Source organism: Oncorhynchus kisutch, linkage group LG15 (genome assembly GCF_002021735.2).
Source record: "Oncorhynchus kisutch isolate 150728-3 linkage group LG15, Okis_V2, whole genome shotgun sequence".
Taxonomy (NCBI): Eukaryota; Metazoa; Chordata; class Actinopteri; order Salmoniformes; family Salmonidae; genus Oncorhynchus; species Oncorhynchus kisutch.
Genome location: NC_034188.2, coordinates 65,671,689 through 65,691,981, shown reverse-complemented (window position 1 = coordinate 65,691,981; position 20,293 = coordinate 65,671,689). Strand labels below are relative to the sequence as shown.

Here is a 20,293-nt window from a genome sequence, read left to right as displayed (position 1 = left end):
AGATTTTATCTATATATATATATATAAACATACACACACACACACACACACATACATACATACATACATACATCAAGAATATTATAGACATGCAATATCGCCATTTTATAACTAGGTGTCATGAAAGAGTTGCTTTCTTGCTTTGACGTGAAGAGTGCAACCACTTCTATGAGTATAATTGGAGCGCATTCCTGCACACCACACATTGGAGCGACTGAGCTGAGTGGATGATATCTGTAGTTGTGCACACATTTGACCATAGGCTATATAACGAATTGGGGCTCTCTCCAAGGAAGCTAAATTGGAGGACGAGGGCGTGTTGGTTTTCTTTTTCTGCAGTATTGGTAAGAGAACGGAATATATTAGGGTCTGTTTCAAGGACTCGAGCAGCATGTCGGAGTTACTGGTGAATCTACTCGGGGAGCGGCTCGTCAACAGCGAGAAAGCCGAGGTGGATGTACAGGCGCTGGGCAGCAAGCTGTCCCTGGTCGGGCTCTACTTCGGCTGCAGTTTAAACGGTCCCTGTAAGCAGTTCAACGCCAGTCTGTGTGAGTTTTATAGCAAGTTCAAAAAATCATCTGAACATAAAGACAAATTGGAAATCGTCTTCGTCTCATCTGATCAGGACCAGAAACATTGGCAAGACTTTTTACAGGAGATGCAATGGCCGGCATTGCCTTTCAAAGATAGACACAAAAAGGTAAGCACTGACTAATACAAATGTGAACCTGGAATTGCACCCTGATTTAAAAAAAAAAATGTGACACCCATATATTTAGGCTACCCTGGTCATTTGGCCAATAAACCCTTATTTAAATAAACAACATGCTTGGCCCAATTTTATATAGGCCTACCTTACAGTGCACAGGTGTATGCTTTCATGTGGGTCATTGGTAATAACTGACTGTGGAACCAAAAGTTTATACAGGGTCTAACATATTTTGTTTTTAATGTTGCCAGCTGAACTATTTTTTTCTCAGTAGGTAGATTAATTTGTCACTGTCTCTTATGTTATGTATATAGATTACGGTTTATACAGAAGGCCCACTGTATTTCTTCCAGGTTCCATTGTTTGCATTGAATATATCATATAGCCTATCTATTGTGCACTGCAGTGCTATGTGTCACAGATTATCTATAGCCTAAATATCCATATTGAAATAATAAAATGTCACACACACGCAGAAAGTGGGAAGATATGCTGATATCTACAATGCATTGTTATTCATAGTGGAATTTGTAGAAACCTTTTTAATTCAAACACTCCGGTAACAAATTACATTGGGGGGAGAAAAAAACAACATTTTAGGGGCAGGATAATTTACAAAACATTTACAAAACAATCTTGAGAAACTTTAATTATTATAGGCCATTAGAAATAGTGACAATGCTATATAAATATTGATCTAAATATAGTAAAAATGTTTTTTTTTTCTCTATATAATATATCTAAGGTTTACTATAGCCCGGGTGAAATTATCGATGCTTAAAAGAGTTATTGTAAAAAAGTCAAATGTATTTTTAAAGATCAGTGTTATTAAAATATGTGAAACTCGAGACAATGGCCTACTCTTTGGTTGTTAGGATTTTGTTCGATGTAATTATTTAATTGTAGGGCCATTATTTAGGATCCAGAAGTCAACATCTCATAATAGGCCTACACATTACACAGCTATTTGAAAACACCCATATGTTTGAAAAAGGAGAACAGATTTAAACAAATGTCCTATAAATATACCTGTAGGTGTCACATCTAGTCCTTTTAATCCTATTATCTGTCCATCTCTTTCATATGGGTTTAATGTAAAGGTTTCAAAAACAGATGTTTAGCCTATAGATGTTATGATGATTTAAGCTCCTCTTTCACAGAAAATTGCTACATCTTTTCTATGTACCCTGTCCATTTATTTATTTATTATTTTGCCTTGCACACAACTACATGTCGCTAATATATCACAATTTGTCAAGATGTGTGTGTGCAGTTTGACAAATCCCATATAATTAATCTAGGCCTATATTGTAAATATGATTACCACACTATCTTGAATCTGTATTTTATTTTCTAGACATGGATTCAATAAATGTACAAATAGCATGTTGTGAAAAAGACTTTAAAATATTTAAGTCGATGTCAGTGTGTTTTGTATCATGTACATTTATGGGTAAAGCAATGGTTTCAGGATTAGAAATAAATTATACCTAGATGATACCTGCATCATGCTGCAGGTTCAGGATCTATTTTGGGTCCTCTGCAACTCTAGTTTCCTACATACGTCAGCATGCCTGTCTTAAAAACAAATGATGATTCTCAATAACAAATTACAATTAATCCCACTGAGACTCTCGGCTAGCCGATGTGTCTCTGCTTGCAGCTGCATGCACATAATGTATATGCTATAAAGAATAATATCCAGGTGGGCGGATATAATATATGTGTACATTGTAATCGTGAGGGAGAGAAGGGTAGAGGGAGCGAGCCGAGGTACTGTGAATATAAATCTAATTGTCTGCAGAGAACGGAGCTGCGCCATTCTCAGTGCCCTGCTGCTGCTACCCTGTTGGCAGTACAGGACATTATACCCAGTAACGCCTGGTAAAGACATGATCATGTCTCTAGGCCTCACAGGATCGGTAGAAACGGTATGGTATGATTTCCTGGTTCAAAGAGAATCTTTCCAAATGAAAGAGTTTCCCTGGCATCTTAGGACAAAGAAATGATCACTGTCCAACTAAAAGCCAGCCTCCTTCATCACCATCTCTGCTCCCATTATTTTAAGGATATATAAATGGTATGGTATGATTTCCTGGCTTGAAAATTTAGAAATGGTATTTTATATCTCTTTAAAATAATGGGAGCAGAAGATTGTGATGAAGCAGGCTGGCTTTTAGTTGGACAGTGATAATTTCATTGTCCTAAGATGCCAGGGAAACTCTTTCATTTGGAAAGATTCTCTTTGAATTAAGAGTATATATAGCCATCTTCTGTGTGTCTTTACATTGCCACACCAGGCTAGTAAAAGGGATTTGCAGGAGATTTTCTGTAAGAATACTTCTGCATATACTCTGTGCCAGTGGAATGATATTTTTTACAATGTGAATGTTTTGTCATGTATTTATCCACATACTGGCAAGTAATTACATTTGACCACCTCTTCAATGAAATGCAGACATTTAGGATGATTCTCTTTCAACAGTAAGGGCACACAGGACCTTTTTAAATGAGCCTTGCCCTCTTGGCTCCACACCACCCAACCTTTCCCCATAGTCATCAAATAGCGTGCTGTATATTTTATGAACTCTTTGTGAATTTCCTTAGTCCAGTATTTTCCTGTAGAACGCTAACCCTTCGTGCAACATGATTTCGATTGAATCAAGGCCCATCTAATGTGATGCAGATTGTTGGTGATGGTTTGTGTTACACTTCATTATGCAGTCCAGGCGTGAAGGGGGGAATGACAGAGGGATGGAGGCAGAGAAGGAGGGATGGGGTTGTCTTGGGCCGGTCTGGGAGGAGCATATCTCCACAGGGCAGCATTACTGTGTTCTGAATGCTGCTGGTGGAAAATATTCTGCAGCATTAACATTGCCATTGTTCAAAATTTGAGTGCGGCCACGACTTGGCTAAGGTTACTTGAGAGTAGTGTTCAATTTTGCATTTAACTCTGACAGTGTCACCAGTATTAATTGCAGAGTAATTGTGATCTTCAGAACAGCAGGGGCCTGAATGAGTGTGTCTTAGTGGTTTAACTGACCAGCTCTGTCCGCTCTGTTTTTATACTGAAGAGAGAATTCATGTTTCAGTGAGCAGTCAGATGTAGGTCACACTACCATAGCCTTCTGACATGTCCTAAGACATGTACATGTTTAGGGTTTACTTAAGGCTTTCATGTGGCCTATACATTTCCCCCTTCAGAATTATTATTTTGGCACGTGTGTGCATTGATGTGAATGTGTTCTTCTGTTCCTGTAGATAGGTTGTATAACGCATCAGATAGCTTTGCAGTCTTGTGGGTTGGCTATGTAGTCTCAGGCTTTGTCTGATTCACAGATGTGGTTTTATCACCAGGACAGGTATATGAAGCTCCTGGTACCTGACAAGAGAAGCTTTGCTTCAGAGGAGATACACATATACAGTACATCACAAAAGTGAGTACACCCCTCACATTTTTGTAAATATGAGTATATCTTTTCATGTGACAACACTGAAGTAATGACACTTTGCTACAATGTAAAGTAGTGAGTGTACAGCTTGTATAACAGTGTAAATTTGCTGTCCCCTCAATAACTCAACACACAGCCATTAATGTCTAAACCGCTGGCAACAAAAGTGAGTACACCCCTAAGTGAAAATGTACAAATTGGGCCCAATTAGCCATTTTCCCTCCCCGGTGTCATGTGACTCGTTAGTGTTACAAGGTCTCAGGTGTGAATGGGGAGCGGGTGTGTTAAATTTGGTGTCATTGCTCGCACACTCCCTCATACTGACTGGTCACTGGAAGTTCAACATGGCACCTCATGGCAAAGAACTCTCTGAGGATCTGAAAAAAAGAATTGTTGCTCTACATAAAGATGGCCTGGGCTATAAGAAGATTGCCAAGACCCTGAACCTGAGCTGCAGCACGGTGGCCAAGACCATACAGCGGCTTAACTGGACAGGTTCCACTCAACAGGCCTCGCCATGGTCGACCAAAGAAGTTGAGTGCACGTGCTTAGTGTCATATCCAGAGGTCGTCTTTGGGAAATAGACGTATGAGTGCTTACAGCATTGCTGCAGTTCATTGAGGGAACCATGAATGCCAACATGTACTGTGACATACTGAAGCAGAGCATGATCCACTCCCTTCAGAGACTGGGCCGCAGGACAGTATTCCAACATGATAACAACCCCAAACACACCTCCAAGACGACCACTGCCTTGCTAAAGAAGCTGTGGGTAAAGGTGATGGACTGGCCAAGCATGTCTCCAGACCTAAACCCTATTGAGCATCTGTGGGGCATCCTCAAACGGAAGGTGGACGAGTGCAAGGTCTCTAACATCCACCAGCTCCGTGATGTCATCATGGAGGAGTGGAAGAGGACTCCAGTGGCAACCTATGAAGCTCTGGTGAACTCCATGCCCAAGAGGGTTAAGGCAGTGCTGGAAAATGATGGTGGCCACACAAAATATTGACACTTTAGGCCCAATTTTGACATTTTCACTTAGGGGTGTACTCACTTTTGTTGCCAGCAGTTTAGACATTAATGGCTATGTGTTGAGTTATTTTGAGGGGACAGCTGTTATTATTTTGAGGGGACACTGTTATACAAGCTGTACACTCACTACTTTACATTGTAGCAAAGTGTCATTTCTTCAGTGTTGTCACGTGAAAAGATATACTCATATTTACAAAAATGTGAGGGGTGTACTCACTTTTGTGATATACTGTGTATATGTGTATATATATATCTATATATATCAGCTGTGTCTACATGAGCTGGCTATTTCTTGCTTTCCATGTACAGTTGAAGTCGGAAGTTTACATACACTTAGGTTGGAGTCATTAAAACTTGTTTTTCAACCACTCCACAAAACTCTTGTTAACAAACTATAGTTTTGGCAAGTCGGTTAGGATATCTATATATCTACAAGTCATTTTTCCAACAATTGTTTAGACAGATTATTTCACTGTTTCACAATTCCAGTGGGCCAGAAATGTACATACACTAAGTTGACTGTGCCTTTAAACAGCTTGGAAAGGACCTTGTGAAGATGCTGGAGGAAAAAAGTATCTATATCCACAGTAAAACGAGTCCTATATTGACATAACCTGAAAGGCCGCTCATCAAGGAAGAAGCCACTGCTCCAAAACCACCATAAGAAGCCAGACTACGGTTTGCAACTGCACAAAGATGGTACTTTTTGGAGAAATGTTCTCTGGTCTGATGAATCAAAAATAGAACTGTTTGGCCATAATGACCATTGTTATATTTCGAGGAAAAAGGGGGGGAAACTTGCAAGCCGAAGAACACCCTCCCAACCGTGAAGCACGGGGGTGGCAGCATCATGTTGTGGAGGTGCTTTGCTGCAGGAGGGACTGGTGCACTTCACAAAATAGATGGCATCATGAGGGGGGGAAATTATGTGGATATATTGAAGCAACATCTCAAGAAATCAGTCAGGAAGTTAAAGCTTCCTGACGCTTTAAGGTGATCCTAACTGACCTAAAACAGGGAATTTTTACTAGGATTTAATGTCAGGAATTGTGAAAAACTGAGTTTAAATGTATTTGGCCAAGGTGTATGTAAACTTCCGACTTCAACTCTATATGCTGTTTAATTTACATAAATTCTTTACAATTCATTTTAACAGGACTTTAAGTTATTTTAAAAAGAGATAAGGTGGCAACCCACACCAATATGACTTGCCAGTGCTTTTATCATACATGCTATGGTTAAAGGCATCATCTGTGCCTATGTTGCAATCAGAAAATGTTTACAGTAAATGGAAGGGAAGCAAGACAAGGTAATGCTCTCGTCTAAATCAATATGTTTGTGTAGAGGAAACACATTTGAGTCCAGTCCAGCTGTGAGGTCTTCTTTGAAGAAGTGTGAAGTCAGCTATTGAACAACTTGGCAGCATGGGACTGTTTACCCCCTCAGTGAAAAGACGATGTCGGGCACTGATCTTGCCTGCATGCGAGAGTGATCATAGCAACTAGTAAAGAGTGGCTCTGTGCTGCATTGAGGTTGTGGGTCTGTGGGTAGTAAGTGGCCCTATTGCCCCCTCTTTTCAGGCCTGGCTGGGCTCTGGCTGTAGGCAGGGGAGGAGAAAGAGAGAGGCAGCTCTGTTGAGCTACGTGAGGCTCATCTCTTGGCACAGCCAGCAATCTCACTCCATTGCCTCGTTCAGAGCCTCATCACCCACCTGGCACCTCCCTCCCTCTTTCCACCCCTCCTTCAGTAGTTCCCCCTCCCCTCCCATTATTATCTAACCATGCAGAGATAAGATGGAATACTGAAGACATTGTCTTACATTTTTTACAAGCGAGGAAGTTTTGTTTTGAAAGGACCTTTGGGGCTTTAAGTTTGACTATTAGGCAGGTTTTCATTTGAAGAGTCACATTTTTTACCGCTGAATTGTTACCACTCTGATTTCACTTAAGTCATACAGTACAAGACGTCATTCACATCAGAAAAGCTGTGGTTCACAGAACATGTTTTATTACGGTTTGATATTTAGTCATCCTTGAGTTGGCATAATAGAAAGGTCACAGTAGCTGTGGGAGGAGAACAGTGTGTGTGTGTGGTGTTCAAGGGACCCTTTAGCAGAACAGTGGGTGGGTGGGTGCCTGTTATGGAGCCAAGGCTGTGTGTGTGAGCGGAGTGTCTTGGCTGGCACTGCCTTACATGGAGAGGTACAAGCAGGAGTGGGAGAGCTGCTCGTAAATCAATTACAGCCTTCACCAAGTCTCTGTGAAAGCCCCACTTTGCCAATGCTGGAAAATAAACTCTGGGGCAGTGTGTTTCTGCTGAATCAAGAGAGGAGAGGGATCACATCCCAGTGAGAGAGGTTGCATCCCAAATGGCACCCTATTCACTACATAGTGCACTACTTTTGAACAGAACCCAGTGGGGAAAGCCTTGTGAACAGCGTGCCATTTGGGACACACTGTCATGGACTAGAACCACAGCTGCTAGGTGCTTCAGTGAGGGGCTAAGGGTGCCTGTCATCAGGGTGTCACTGATCTGATGAAAACCGCCCCCTGCTCATCACATATCTCAGCCCTACGCCGTCCTACGCCTCCCTGCGCCTCCCTGCGCCTGCTGCATGTCTTTGATTCTGGAAGGAGCAGCTGGGAAAAGCCTGCTGCATGCCCTCTTATTTGCAGGTGATAATGTGCAATTCCGTATCTGTAAATGCTAAATTTGGTTGGGGTTGACCTGTGTAGATGCTCTCTCACCTGTCAATTTCACTTGTATGTGACAGTTTGGGCTGCTGTTTACTGCTGCTAAGTGGATAACTAGGTGAACAAACACTGAACCTTATTACACGCAGGGTAAAAACTTCTGATAAACCCATGCTGAGAGGTTATAGGACCAAATAAAGCCCTGGACATAATTTAAACTTCTGCCCATCAGTCAGGATGAAAGGCTAGATAACCCCCTTCTGACGGGATGGTAAGTAAGCCCACCATGCTAAGATTACGTAGTTAAATGATCCAGGCTAGTCATGCAATGGGGTGACCCCTCAGTGACTAACTTCTCGCCCCTCCTGGCTAGTTATGCAGTGGGGTGACCCCAAGTGCTTAATTTGTAAATCGGGAGGTGCCGGAACAAAAAGTGAGTGTTGCATGCAGATCATCACATTTGCGTAGTGGCACAGAGTAGTAGAGTAGAGATGCTTGCAGAAGTTGCATACATGGGGAATTATTTTTGTAGCCAAGGGTCTGGGATAATGTTTGCCTTTTTAGGAATATGTCATTTTACATGACCGGAGACCTTAACATAATCTTCTTTAACAACGCACAGATGATTGAAATGACCGGCTACTTGGCCACTTGACTAACTGACAATCTGAGATCATTAAAAACAACCTAGTCTTGAATCCAGTCAACTCAAATTTTATTTGAATACAACAGGCGTAGACCTCACCGTGAAATGCTTACTTATAAGCATATGACATTCTCCTTTAACCAATAATGTAGGTCAAGAAATAGTTAAGAAAATATTTACTGAATAAACTCCAGTAATAAAAATGTAAAAAAGTAACACACTATTGAAGCTATATACTGGGGGTACCGGCACAGAGTCAATGTGTGGGGGGGTTACAGGTTAGGTGAGAGAATTTGTACATGTAGGTAGGGGTAAAGTGACTATGCATAGATATTAATCAGCGAGTAGCAGCAGTGTAAAAACAAAGGGGGTGGGGGGTCAATGTAAATAGTCCGGGTGGCCATTCGATTAATTGTTCAGCAGTCTTATGGCTTGTCGTTCTGCCCCTGAACAGGCAGTTAACCCACTGTTCCTAGGCCGTCATTGAAAATAAGAATTTGTTCTTAACTGACTTGCCTAGGTAAATAATAATAATAATAATAATTGGGGGTAGACGCTGTGAAGGAGCCTTTTGGTCCTAGATTTGGCGCTCCGGTACCGCTTGCCGTGTGGTAGCAGAGAGAACAGTCTATGACTTGGGTGACTGGAGTCATTGACAATTTTCCCCCACTGACATACAGTGGGGCAAAAAAGTATTTAGTCAGCCACCAATTGTGCAAGTTCTCCCACTTAAAAAGATGAGGCCTGTAATTTATCATAGGTACACTTCAACTATGACAGACAATGAGAAAAAAAATCCAGAAAATCACATTGTAGGATTTATTTATGAATTTATTTGCAAATTTTGGTGGAAAATAAGTATTTGGTCAATAACAAGAGTTTATCTCAATACTTTGTTTATTACCCTTTGTTGGCAATGATAGAGGTCAAACGTTTTCTGTAAGTCTTCACAAGGTTTTCACACACTGTTGCTGGTATTTTGGCCCATTCTTCCATGCAGATCTCCTCTAGAGCAGTGATGTTTTGGGGCTGTTGCTGGGCAACACGGACTTTCAACTCCCTCCAAAGATTTTCTATGGGGTTGAGATCTGGAGACTGGCTAGGCCACTCCAGGACCTTGAAATGCTTCTTACGAAGCCACTCCTTCGTTGCCCGGGCGGTGTGTTTGGGATCATTGTCATGCTGAAAGACCCAGACACGTTTCATCTTCAATGCCCTTGCTGATGGAAGGAGGTTTTCACTCAAAATCTCACGATACATGGCCCCATTAATTCTTTCTTTTACACGGATCAGTCGTCCTGGTCCCTTTGCAGAAAAACAGCCCCAAAGTATGATGTTTCCACCCCCATGCTTCACAGTAGGTATGGTGTTCTTTGGGTGCAACTCAGCATTCTTTGCCCTCCAAACATGACGAGTTGAGTTTTTACCAAAAAGTTCTATTTTGGTTTCATCTGACCATATGACATTCTCCCAATCTTCTTCTGGATCATCCAAACTTCAGACGGGCCTGGACATGTACTGGCTTAAGCAGGGGGACACATCTGGCACTGCAGGATTTGAGTCCCTGGCGGCGTAGTGTGTTACTGATGGTAGGCTTTGTTACTTTGGTCCCAGCTCTCTGTAGGTCATTCACTAGGTCCCCCCGTGTGGTTCTGGGATTTTTGCTCACCGTTCTTGTGATCATTTTGACCCCACGGGGTGAGATCTTGCGTGGAGCCCCAGATCGAGGGAGATTATCAGTGGTCTTGTATGTCTTCCATTTCCTAATAATTGCTCCCACAGTTGATTTCTTCAAACCAAGCTGCTTACCTATCCCAGCCTGGTGCAGGTCTACAATTTGGTTTCTACTGTCCTTTGACAGCTCTTTGGTCTTGGCCATAGTGGAGTTTGGAGTGTGACTGTTTGAGGTTGTGGACAGGTGTCTTTCATACTGATAACATGTTCAAACAGGTGCCATTAACACAGGTAACGAGTGGAGGACAGAGGAGCCTCTTAAAGAAGTAGTTACAGGTCTGTGAGAGCCAGAAATCTTGCTTGTTTGTAGGTGACCAAATACTTATTTTCCACCATAATTTGCAAATAAATTCATTAAAAGTCCTACAGTGTGATTTTCTGGATATTTTTTATCTCATTTTGTCTGTCATAGTTGAAGTGTACCTATGATGAAAATTACAGGCCTCTCATCTTTTTAAGTGGGAGAACTTGCACAATTGGTGGCTGACTAAATACTTTTTTGCCCCACTGGAGGTGAATATGAGGAGGAAATTATAGTTCTAGAAAAGCTTTCCAGTTTCACTGACTCATCCAATGATGCGCATCTCACGTACTGGAGATGGCCGATGCACTAGTGGCAAAAGTTTCTCTCTCTCTTATTTTACTTTGTAAAACAATACTGTTCCCTCAATAGGCCTATTTGGAAGTTGATCGACTATTTTGGTAGCCTCTACAGACAGATTAGTCTTCTCTTTTCAGCAGGAGCCATTTGCTTTCCAACCTGTGTTCCACATTGTATTTGAAATATTGCAAAAAGCCTGTTTTGGCTGCATGCTGTTCACTGGCAGATTTTCCACACATTTCGGACGGCTACACACAATCCAGAGCTAGGCAATAAAAAAATATTGATCCTCTGTGGCTAAAAGTATAGGCCTATAGTCCTGGTGTAGTATTCTGAATGATTTAATTTCTTTCTGAACAGCAGTAATTCTATAATTGTTCACGGCTATGATTCTATAAGGAAATAAATAATGAATTGCAACGCGGGGGAGAAGATGGTTTTAGGTTCATGTCTATCAGAGCAGAGACGGTGAGAGAGGGGTAATAGAAAGTGAATATCATTCTAGTTCTGTGGGAGATACAGGCATACTTTTCTCTCTCACCCACAGCTCCAGCCACGTGTTGGTCTCTAGGCTACAATTTTGCGCAAACTATAAACCCGGGCCACCCAACCCAAATCAATTCTTAGAATATCAGGCACGGCTGAAAACAGATTTTTCACAATACGTTTTTTAGGGGGTCATTAAAATTAGAGGCAACTCAAATGAACTCTGACTGCTTTTATTCACATTTTTACATTGCAAACAGTGACAATTAGTTTTCATGTCACAACGTACAGGATCCTGGCAAATAGGTTCCGGAACAAAACAGTCCAAAACTAAGTGCTGGTGACCCCTCTGTGACAGTTACCTCTCGCCCAGTCTGAGGTAGAGGTGGAGTCCCAAATTACACTATTTCCTACAATGTACTTCTTTTGACCAGGGGTCATAGGACTCTGGTCAAAAGTAGTGCACTACATAGGGAATAGGGTGTCATTTGAGATGCATACAGTGTCTGTGTGAGTGAGCCTGGCTGTGGGGCTGTAATGTAAATAATAATGTATTAAACCTTTACAGTGCTTTTTATTACAGACAATCTCAAAGCGCTAGTCCAATATGTCTCCATTGTGCTGAGTGGCCTGCAGCTGTGAGTTACTGTACGCCATATTTGACAGGAGCTCGTGAGGAATGTGGGCAGACACCTGCTCTGCAGAGAGAGGCAGTAAGGCCAAGGTGCAGGGAAACAGACTGTGCTGTAGTAAAGTACTGTGGACCGATGCTCTGTTGCCCGAGCCAAATGTTGCCTCTCACACCAAGCTAGTGTTACTAGCTCTTTCACTGCTCTTTGTGTAATTTCACAGGGAGCACTGTAATATTGTGAGAGGTAACAATAGGTTGATGTTGAAGGGGAGTTTAAGTTACCCACTGAAATTTGGTGAAAACAGTGTGGCTGGCTTGTAGACCACAACCAGAATCTCTCTCTCTGTGTGTGTGTGTGTGTGTGTGTGTGTGTGTGTGTGTGTCTCCTCTAAGCAACCTGATCTGTTTCTACATCCGTTATCTGCATGTAAATGAAAACACACAAAGACGCTGAGGCTGTGACCTTGGTCTGTGGTCCGTGAACCACTGAAAGATCCACTGGGATTGGGCCTATGGCTTTGTCCCCGGTATTCTGCAGCTGGCCCATTGATACGGACTCTCTGCTCTCTTTCTGTGGTTTACGACCAGAAGTTTCCACAGGAGAGTACAAGTATGGCCATGTCTTCACCACAGTGCCTACAGTAACACTCCATTGAGAACAACCAATGATTTTCCAGCTTACGTACATTATTCCAAACCAACCCCAATTAGCACATACTAGCCTCTCCAAGAATGCCCACTTTCCTCATTTCTTTTCTCCAAATGAGCCAAATATAGGAAATGGAACACTGGAGACACTGACTAGATATTAATTAAGAGTGAAAGAAATGACTTTGTTTCCTTTCCATGGAAATAAGCATATTGTTGTTATGCTATCTTGATGATCTCACCCTCATCTGCTGTTTTCCTTGCGATGCTGCCATGTCTGTGTTAGTCTAGCGACCATGGTTTGGTTTGAGGACTCCTCTCCAGCGAACACTCGCACACACAGTCCTCCAGTCTGTAATTGCCCCCCACACCGCATTTAATTTCTCAAATGTGTTTACAAACCTTCTATAAGTGAGCATTTCTCCTTTGCAAAGATAATCCATCCACCTGACAGGTATGGCATATCAAGAAGCTGATTAAACAGCATGATCATTACCCAGTTGCACCTTTTGCTGGTGACAAAAGGACACTTTAAAATGTGAATATTTTGTCACACAATACAATGCCACAGATGTCATGTTTTGTGGGAGTGTGCAATTGGCTTGCTGACTGAAGGAATACTCACCAGAGCTGTTTCAGAGAATTTAAGGATTTAAAGTTCATTTATCTACCATAAGCTGCCTCCAATGTCGTTTTAGAGAATTTGGCAGTACGCCCAATCGGCCTCACAACCGCAGACCTTGTGTAACCACACCAGCCCAGGACCTCCACATCCGGGGGCTTAACCTGCGGGACCGTCTGAGGAGGGTGGTGCTGAGGAGTATTTCTGTCTGTAATAAAACCTTTTTGTTGGCAAAAACTGATTGGCTGGACCTGGCTCCACAGTGGGTGGGCCTATGCCTTCCCATGCCCACCCATGGCTGCATCCCTGCCCAGTCATGTGAAATCCATAGATTAGGGCCTAATACATTTGTTTAATTTACTGATTTTCTTATATGAACTGTAACTCAGTCAAATCGGTGCGTTTTAATATTTTTTGTTCAATATAGCTCATCTCTCACAGTTTACTCTTTTATGCTGAAAGGGCAGTTGATTTTCAATAACTGTTTGTATACAATGCAAGGACGCCTTAACGCCTGCAAGAACGCCTACACTGAAACGTTCCCCTCAAATAACCCCTCTCCCTGTGCCATTGTCTCACCAGTCTAATAGGAGATGGATGGCAGACCGTTGAATGAGAAGGGTGTGAATTCTGGTCATGTGACTGGAACTGCAGCTCTGGCTCCTGTCTGAAAGAGGCTTACTATGCAAACATGCCTACTGTCTCAGCTTGTAGCCTGGCACACTGACACATTGGTGCCAGCCCTGCTATCTTGCCTACTATTGAGTTGTTGGGAGCAGGTGGTGGGAGTATTTATTTTTTCAACTGGCTGACAGAATTCCACTGTGAGATTGCCAAAATAATCAATGTAACGGTATTTAGGTTATGTTATATTATAATCTGTAATCCATGTATAACTACAGTGCACATTCTGTAGGAAGGCACTGAGCCGGAGAGGAATAAGCTGAGGACTGGACTGGTAGTGTAACTGAGAGAAAGGTTTGGTCACTCCCTCAGGCTAATGGTGTGTGCTGTGGGAGACTGAGAGACTGACTGCTCTACTCTGCGGGACTTTAAAAACCTTTGTGACAAAGAGGACAGCACAGCATTCATTCCACCTCTGTAAGGGGGGAGAGAGGGAGGTGCTGAGGGAGAGAATATGTGGTGAGGAGGGAGAGTTCATGTTTGTTTAAGAGTTGAAAAATAGCCGGAATCACAAGGAGATTTTCTTTATTGTGGTTGGAAACTTGGAAATCCTCTCTTGAATGATAGTTTCTGTTTTAGTCCAGGTTTTGCAAATAACCATTGACTTTCCAAGCAGATTTAGTCTTTAAACAACTGTACTGCAAGTCTCTGTTACCTAACAGAGAGACTGGTGTGGGTAAGGTTCCTATGCAAGTCTCAGTGAGCCCCAGTGAAAGGTGAACAGTCACGTAACCCTATGACAGTTCAAAGAACTCCATTGCGCTCCAGAAGCAGTCTCTCCTGGGAGGAGAGCGTTGCTTGGTTCAGGCCGTCTAATCTCCATCTCAGGAATTTTACAGCCAATTAGCACCTCCACGAAAGTCACCCCAAAAACAGTTCCCCTCGCTGCTGTCCGCCGCTGTCCCGCTTTTTGGTCAAAAACCTACCTGTTTTTGGACCGAGTTCACCCTACAAGTGTTTTTTGACTCCTCTGACGACTTGGTTAGATTAGTTTGTCTACGTCAGGCCCGGGCAATTATTTTCCACAGAGGGCATGTTAGAATATATTTTTGCCATCGCAGGCCAGAATCATATCATCATCATATATACATCATGTTGTAGGACTGTGTTGACAGATACATTAACTGTAAATCACGTCCAGATATGCTACTTATTTTACTTTTTTAACATGCACAGAAATAAACCACATCCATCTTCTCCTTTCGGTAGGTATTTTCATTATTAAACATGCAATGAACTCCACAGAGGGAAAAGTACACTGCATTCAGCACCACGGACTGAACTCTTGTTAACGGGTATGCACAAAAACACAGAGAGAGCTCAACATTACATTTAAACTACTCAATCAGTGTGAGGAGTGAAGTCTCTGATGGGCACCCAACAGTACAACTTCTAATCTTACGAAAGTTTTGTTCATCAAGAGCTGCATAGACCCTTGTCAGTGACGTTGTTTTGAATAGTTCTCCAATCACTGCATCAGACTGAAGATCGATAAGTTCAAGTTGCGTGTCACGTGCATCACTGCTCTCATCCAGGGCCAAGGATAAATAAGTGAAATCCTTTACCTTGTCTTTCAACTGTTGTTCCATATTTTCTGCAATGTCCTCAACACGCTGCGTCACTGTTCGTCTTGACAGGGAAACGAAAGCCAAGTTAACAAACAGATTACCGACCATTTCGAATCCCACCATACCATGGGTGCACCTCAGCCACGCTCAAAGTCCTAAACGATATCATAACCGCCATCGATAAGAGACATTACTGTGCAGCCGTATTCATCGACCTGGCTAAGGCTTTCGACTCTGTCAAGCACAGCACTCTCTTATTGGCAGACTCAACAGCCTTGGTTTCTCAAATGATTGCCTCGCCTGGTTCACCAACTACTTCTCTGATCAATTTGACACACTGAACTCTGAGGGCCTGTTGTCTGGACCTCTGGCAGTCTCTATGGGGCTGCCACAGGGTTCACATCTCGGGCCGACTCTCTTCTCTGTATACATCAATGATGTCGCTCTTGCTGCTGGTGATTTTTTTTGTTTTGTTGATCCACCTCTATGCAGACGACACCATTCTGTATACCTCTGGCCCTTCTTTGGACACTGTGTTAACTAACCTCCAGACGAGCTTCAATGCCATACAACTCTCCTTCCGTGGCCTCCAACTGCTCTTAAATGCAAGTAAAACTAATGCATGTTCTTCAACGGATCGCTGCCTGCACCTGCCCGCCCGTCCAGCATCACTACTATAGACGGTTCTGACTTAGAATATGTGGACAACTACAAATGCCTAGGTGTCTGGTTAGACTGTAAACTCTCCTTCCAGACTCACATTAAACATCTCCAATCCAAAATTCTATCTAGAATCGGCTTCCTATTTCGCAACAAAGCATCCTTCACTCATGCTGCCAAACATACCCTCGTAAAACCGACCATCCTACCAATCCTCGACTTTGGCGATGTAATTTACAAAATAACCTCCAACACTCTACTCAACCAATTGGATGCAGTCTATCACAGTGCCAAATGTTTTGTCACCAAAGCCCCATATACTACCCACCACTGCGACCTGTACGCTCTCGTTGACTGCCCCTCACTTCATATTCGAGGCCAATCCCACTGGCTCCAGGTCATCTACAAGTCTCTGCTAGGTAAAGACCCGCCTTATCTCAGCTCACTGGTCACCATAGCAGCACCCACCCGTAGCACGCGCTCCAGCAGGTATATCTCACTGGTCACCCCCAAAGCCAATCCTTCCTGCCTCTCCTCCCAGTTCTCTGCTGCCAATGACTGGAACAAACTGCAAAAATCACTGAAGCTGGAGACTCATATATCCCTCACTAGCTTTAAGCACCAGCTGTCAGAGCAGCTCACAGATCACTGCACCTGTACATAGCCCATCTGTAAATAGCCCATCCAACCTACCTCTTCCCTATACTGTATTTATTTGTTTATCTTGCTCCTTTGCACCCCAGTATCTCTACTTGCACATTCATCTTCTGCACATTCTACCATTCCAGTGTTTAATTGCTATATTGTAATAACTTGGCCACCATGGCCTATTTATTACCTTACCTCCCTTATCCTACCTCATTTGCACACACTGTATATAGACCTTTTCTACTGTATTATTGAATGTATGTTTGTTTACTCCATGTGTAACTCTGTGTTGTTGTTTGTGTCGAACTGCTTTGCTTTATCTTGGCCAGCTCGCAGTTGTAAATGAGAACTTGTTCTCAACTAGCCTACCTGGTTAAATAAAGGTGTTCTCAACTAGCCTACCTGGTTAAATAAAGGTGTTCTCAACTAGCCTACCTGGTTAAATAAAGGTGTTCTCAACTAGCCTACCTGGTTAAATAAAGGTGTTCTCAACTAGCCTACCTGGTTAAATAAAGGTGTTCTCAACTAGCCTACCTGGTTAAATAAAGGTGTTCTCAACTAGCCTACCTGGTTAAATAAAGGTGTTCTCAACTAGCCTACCTGGTTAAATAAAGGTGTTCTCAACTAGCCTACCTGGTTAAATAAAGGTGTTCTCAACTAGCCTACCTGGTTAAATAAAGGTGTTCTCAACTAGCCTACCTGGTTAAATAAAGGTGTTCTCAACTAGCCTACCTGGTTAAATAAAGGTGTTCTCAACTAGCCTACCTGGTTAAATAAAGGTGTTCTCAACTAGCCTACCTGGTTAAATAAAGGTGTTCTCAACTAGCCTACCTGGTTAAATAAAGGTGTTCTCAACTAGCCTACCTGGTTAAATAAAGGTGTTCTCAACTAGCCTACCTGGTTAAATAAAGGTGTTCTCAACTAGCCTACCTGGTTAAATAAAGGTGTTCTCAACTAGCCTACCTGGTTAAATAAAGGTGTTCTCAACTAGCCTACCTGGTTAAATAAAGGTGTTCTCAACTAGCCTACCTGGTTAAATAAAGGTGTTCTCAACTAGCCTACCTGGTTAAATAAAGGTGTTCTCAACTAGCCTACCTGGTTAAATAAAGGTGTTCTCAACTAGCCTACCTGGTTAAATAAAGGTGTTCTCAACTAGCCTACCTGGTTAAATAAAGGTGTTCTCAACTAGCCTACCTGGTTAAATAAAGGTGTTCTCAACTAGCCTACCTGGTTAAATAAAGGTGTTCTCAACTAGCCTACCTGGTTAAATAAAGGTGTTCTCAACTAGCCTACCTGGTTAAATAAAGGTGTTCTCAACTAGCCTACCTGGTTAAATAAAGGTGTTCTCAACTAGCCTACCTGGTTAAATAAAGGTGTTCTCAACTAGCCTACCTGGTTAAATAAAGGTGTTCTCAACTAGCCTACCTGGTTAAATAAAGGTGTTCTCAACTAGCCTACCTGGTTAAATAAAGGTGTTCTCAACTAGCCTACCTGGTTAAATAAAGGTGTTCTCAACTAGCCTACCTGGTTAAATAAAGGTGTTCTCAACTAGCCTACCTGGTTAAATAAAGGTGTTCTCAACTAGCCTACCTGGTTAAATAAAGGTGTTCTCAACTAGCCTACCTGGTTAAATAAAGGTGTTCTCAACTAGCCTACCTGGTTAAATAAAGGTGTTCTCAACTAGCCTACCTGGTTAAATAAAGGTGTTCTCAACTAGCCTACCTGGTTAAATAAAGGTGTTCTCAACTAGCCTACCTGGTTAAATAAAAAATGAATTAATAAAAAATAAAAAAACATTTTCAAACAGCTCTTTCTTGTCGGGGAAAAGTATTGGTGCAGAGTCAATTAAGCATTATTTAATGACTTCACCCTCAGCAAATAACTTGCTATGTTTAGCAATTCTGTGGGACAGTACATAGCTAGTTAGCTCTTGCAATTCTGTAGTTTGCTGAATACAGTATTGAGAAAAGTCCTTGCTTCTTTTGCAACTGAGAAAGCAACTCTTTTGATGCATTGGCCCTCTGCTCAGAAGACATATTTCTCTACATGCTTCATCTGGAGGTGTCGGGACAAGTTGCAGTCTTCCAAGACAGCGATGCTCTCTTTGCACACAGCTTTCCCTGATACCTCAATAAAGAAATATTTCGATGTCTACTATTGCTGGAACACCCAGCTTTTAATTTGAATAACAAATACTTTTTTCAAAACTTTACTATCGCAAATTCTTTGCTCTGGGCATGATTCTGCAGGCTGTATTGAATCAGGTCGCGGGCCTCACACGACCCCGGGCCGGCATTTGCCCAGGCCTGGTCTACGTTGTAGTGCTCTATTCTGATCCTAGCCCCCTCTAAAGACCGATGTGATTGTAGGGAAGGCGTTCATCTCCAGCTACAAGATAATGAGGTGGTGTGTGTCTAAGGTTGGATGGCAACGCATTGTGCCTTCTTAAAGATTCCTTTCCATAATATCGAATCAGCCTTTTTCCAGCCAATCTTTATGACAGAGAGTGAGCTTTCTATTTGAGCTGATTAGGGTAATTGAGAAATTGTCAGGTGTCCCCTCACTGTCAGAATGGTTATGGCAGAACGAACCAAATATAGCTATTTTTGCATTGCAGTGGGGCTTTGTGCTTGTTCTGCACAACCCACAGTGAAACTATTTTATTTACTGTTTTAGTAGCGAGCCGGTAAATAGTGGCGGTGGGGACTGAGTTCAGAACTTTGGCAGAGCACTGCACAAGGCAGTTTTGACGTTGTCAATCGTCATATCAGCCAGGGTGAAGTCAGAATCCAATCAGATTCAACCCTGATTCTCATCACCCTCCCTGCTGTCTCTGGAGATAGCTGGCAAATACTAATGTTTACAATTGGATTTACATAATTCTCTTCCAACCAACCAAACCGATTAGTAATCCAAATATCGAATATTGTATGCTGCCAGTAACATCAGTCAGTCCATATGTCTGTTTATCCCTACACATTACTACAGCAATATGCCCTCCCATGTAATTGGACATAATATTTACTTGGCCCAATGGATATGAGGATACCTCCTGGCCTGCTTTCTCCTTGGCAGGACATTCACATCATTCCATCTGCTTTTTATTGACCTCATTAAAGATTCAGTAGTTCTATTAGTGTGTCGTATGATCCCTTGGACACTAGCACTCACTAACCATTATTCAAGGGCATTGCTTGGCAAGCTGGTCCTGAAAACAATTGAAATATGAATGGTAAAGCACCACCTCATGCATGCTGATTTTCATATCATTATAGGTTCAAATAATATATCACATATTATGGTGTCACTTCTTCTGCTTTTCAATAGAGTAAATAATTATGAAAGTAATTCCCAGAACCACACACATTTACATTGACGGTTAAGATATATCCAATCCCACACGGTCAAGCCAGAGCCCCCAGTGCAAATTAAAGCATAGTGAGATTATGTATGGGAAATAGTTGTCTGCTCACAGCAGC

General features: G+C 42.3%; 1 protein-coding gene across 1 annotated transcript in view; it reads left to right on the top strand.

The window, feature by feature from the left end:
- Window positions 1–197: 197 nt before the first annotated feature.
- LOC109905713 (nucleoredoxin) overlaps window positions 198–20,293 on the top strand; it is an 85,040-nt gene continuing 64,944 nt past the window's right edge. The window contains exon 1 of the mRNA XM_020503248.2: window positions 198–700. Coding sequence (XP_020358837.2) covers window positions 392–700 — 309 coding nt within the window. The 5' untranslated portion in view covers window positions 198–391. The remainder of the gene's footprint in view (window positions 701–20,293) is intronic.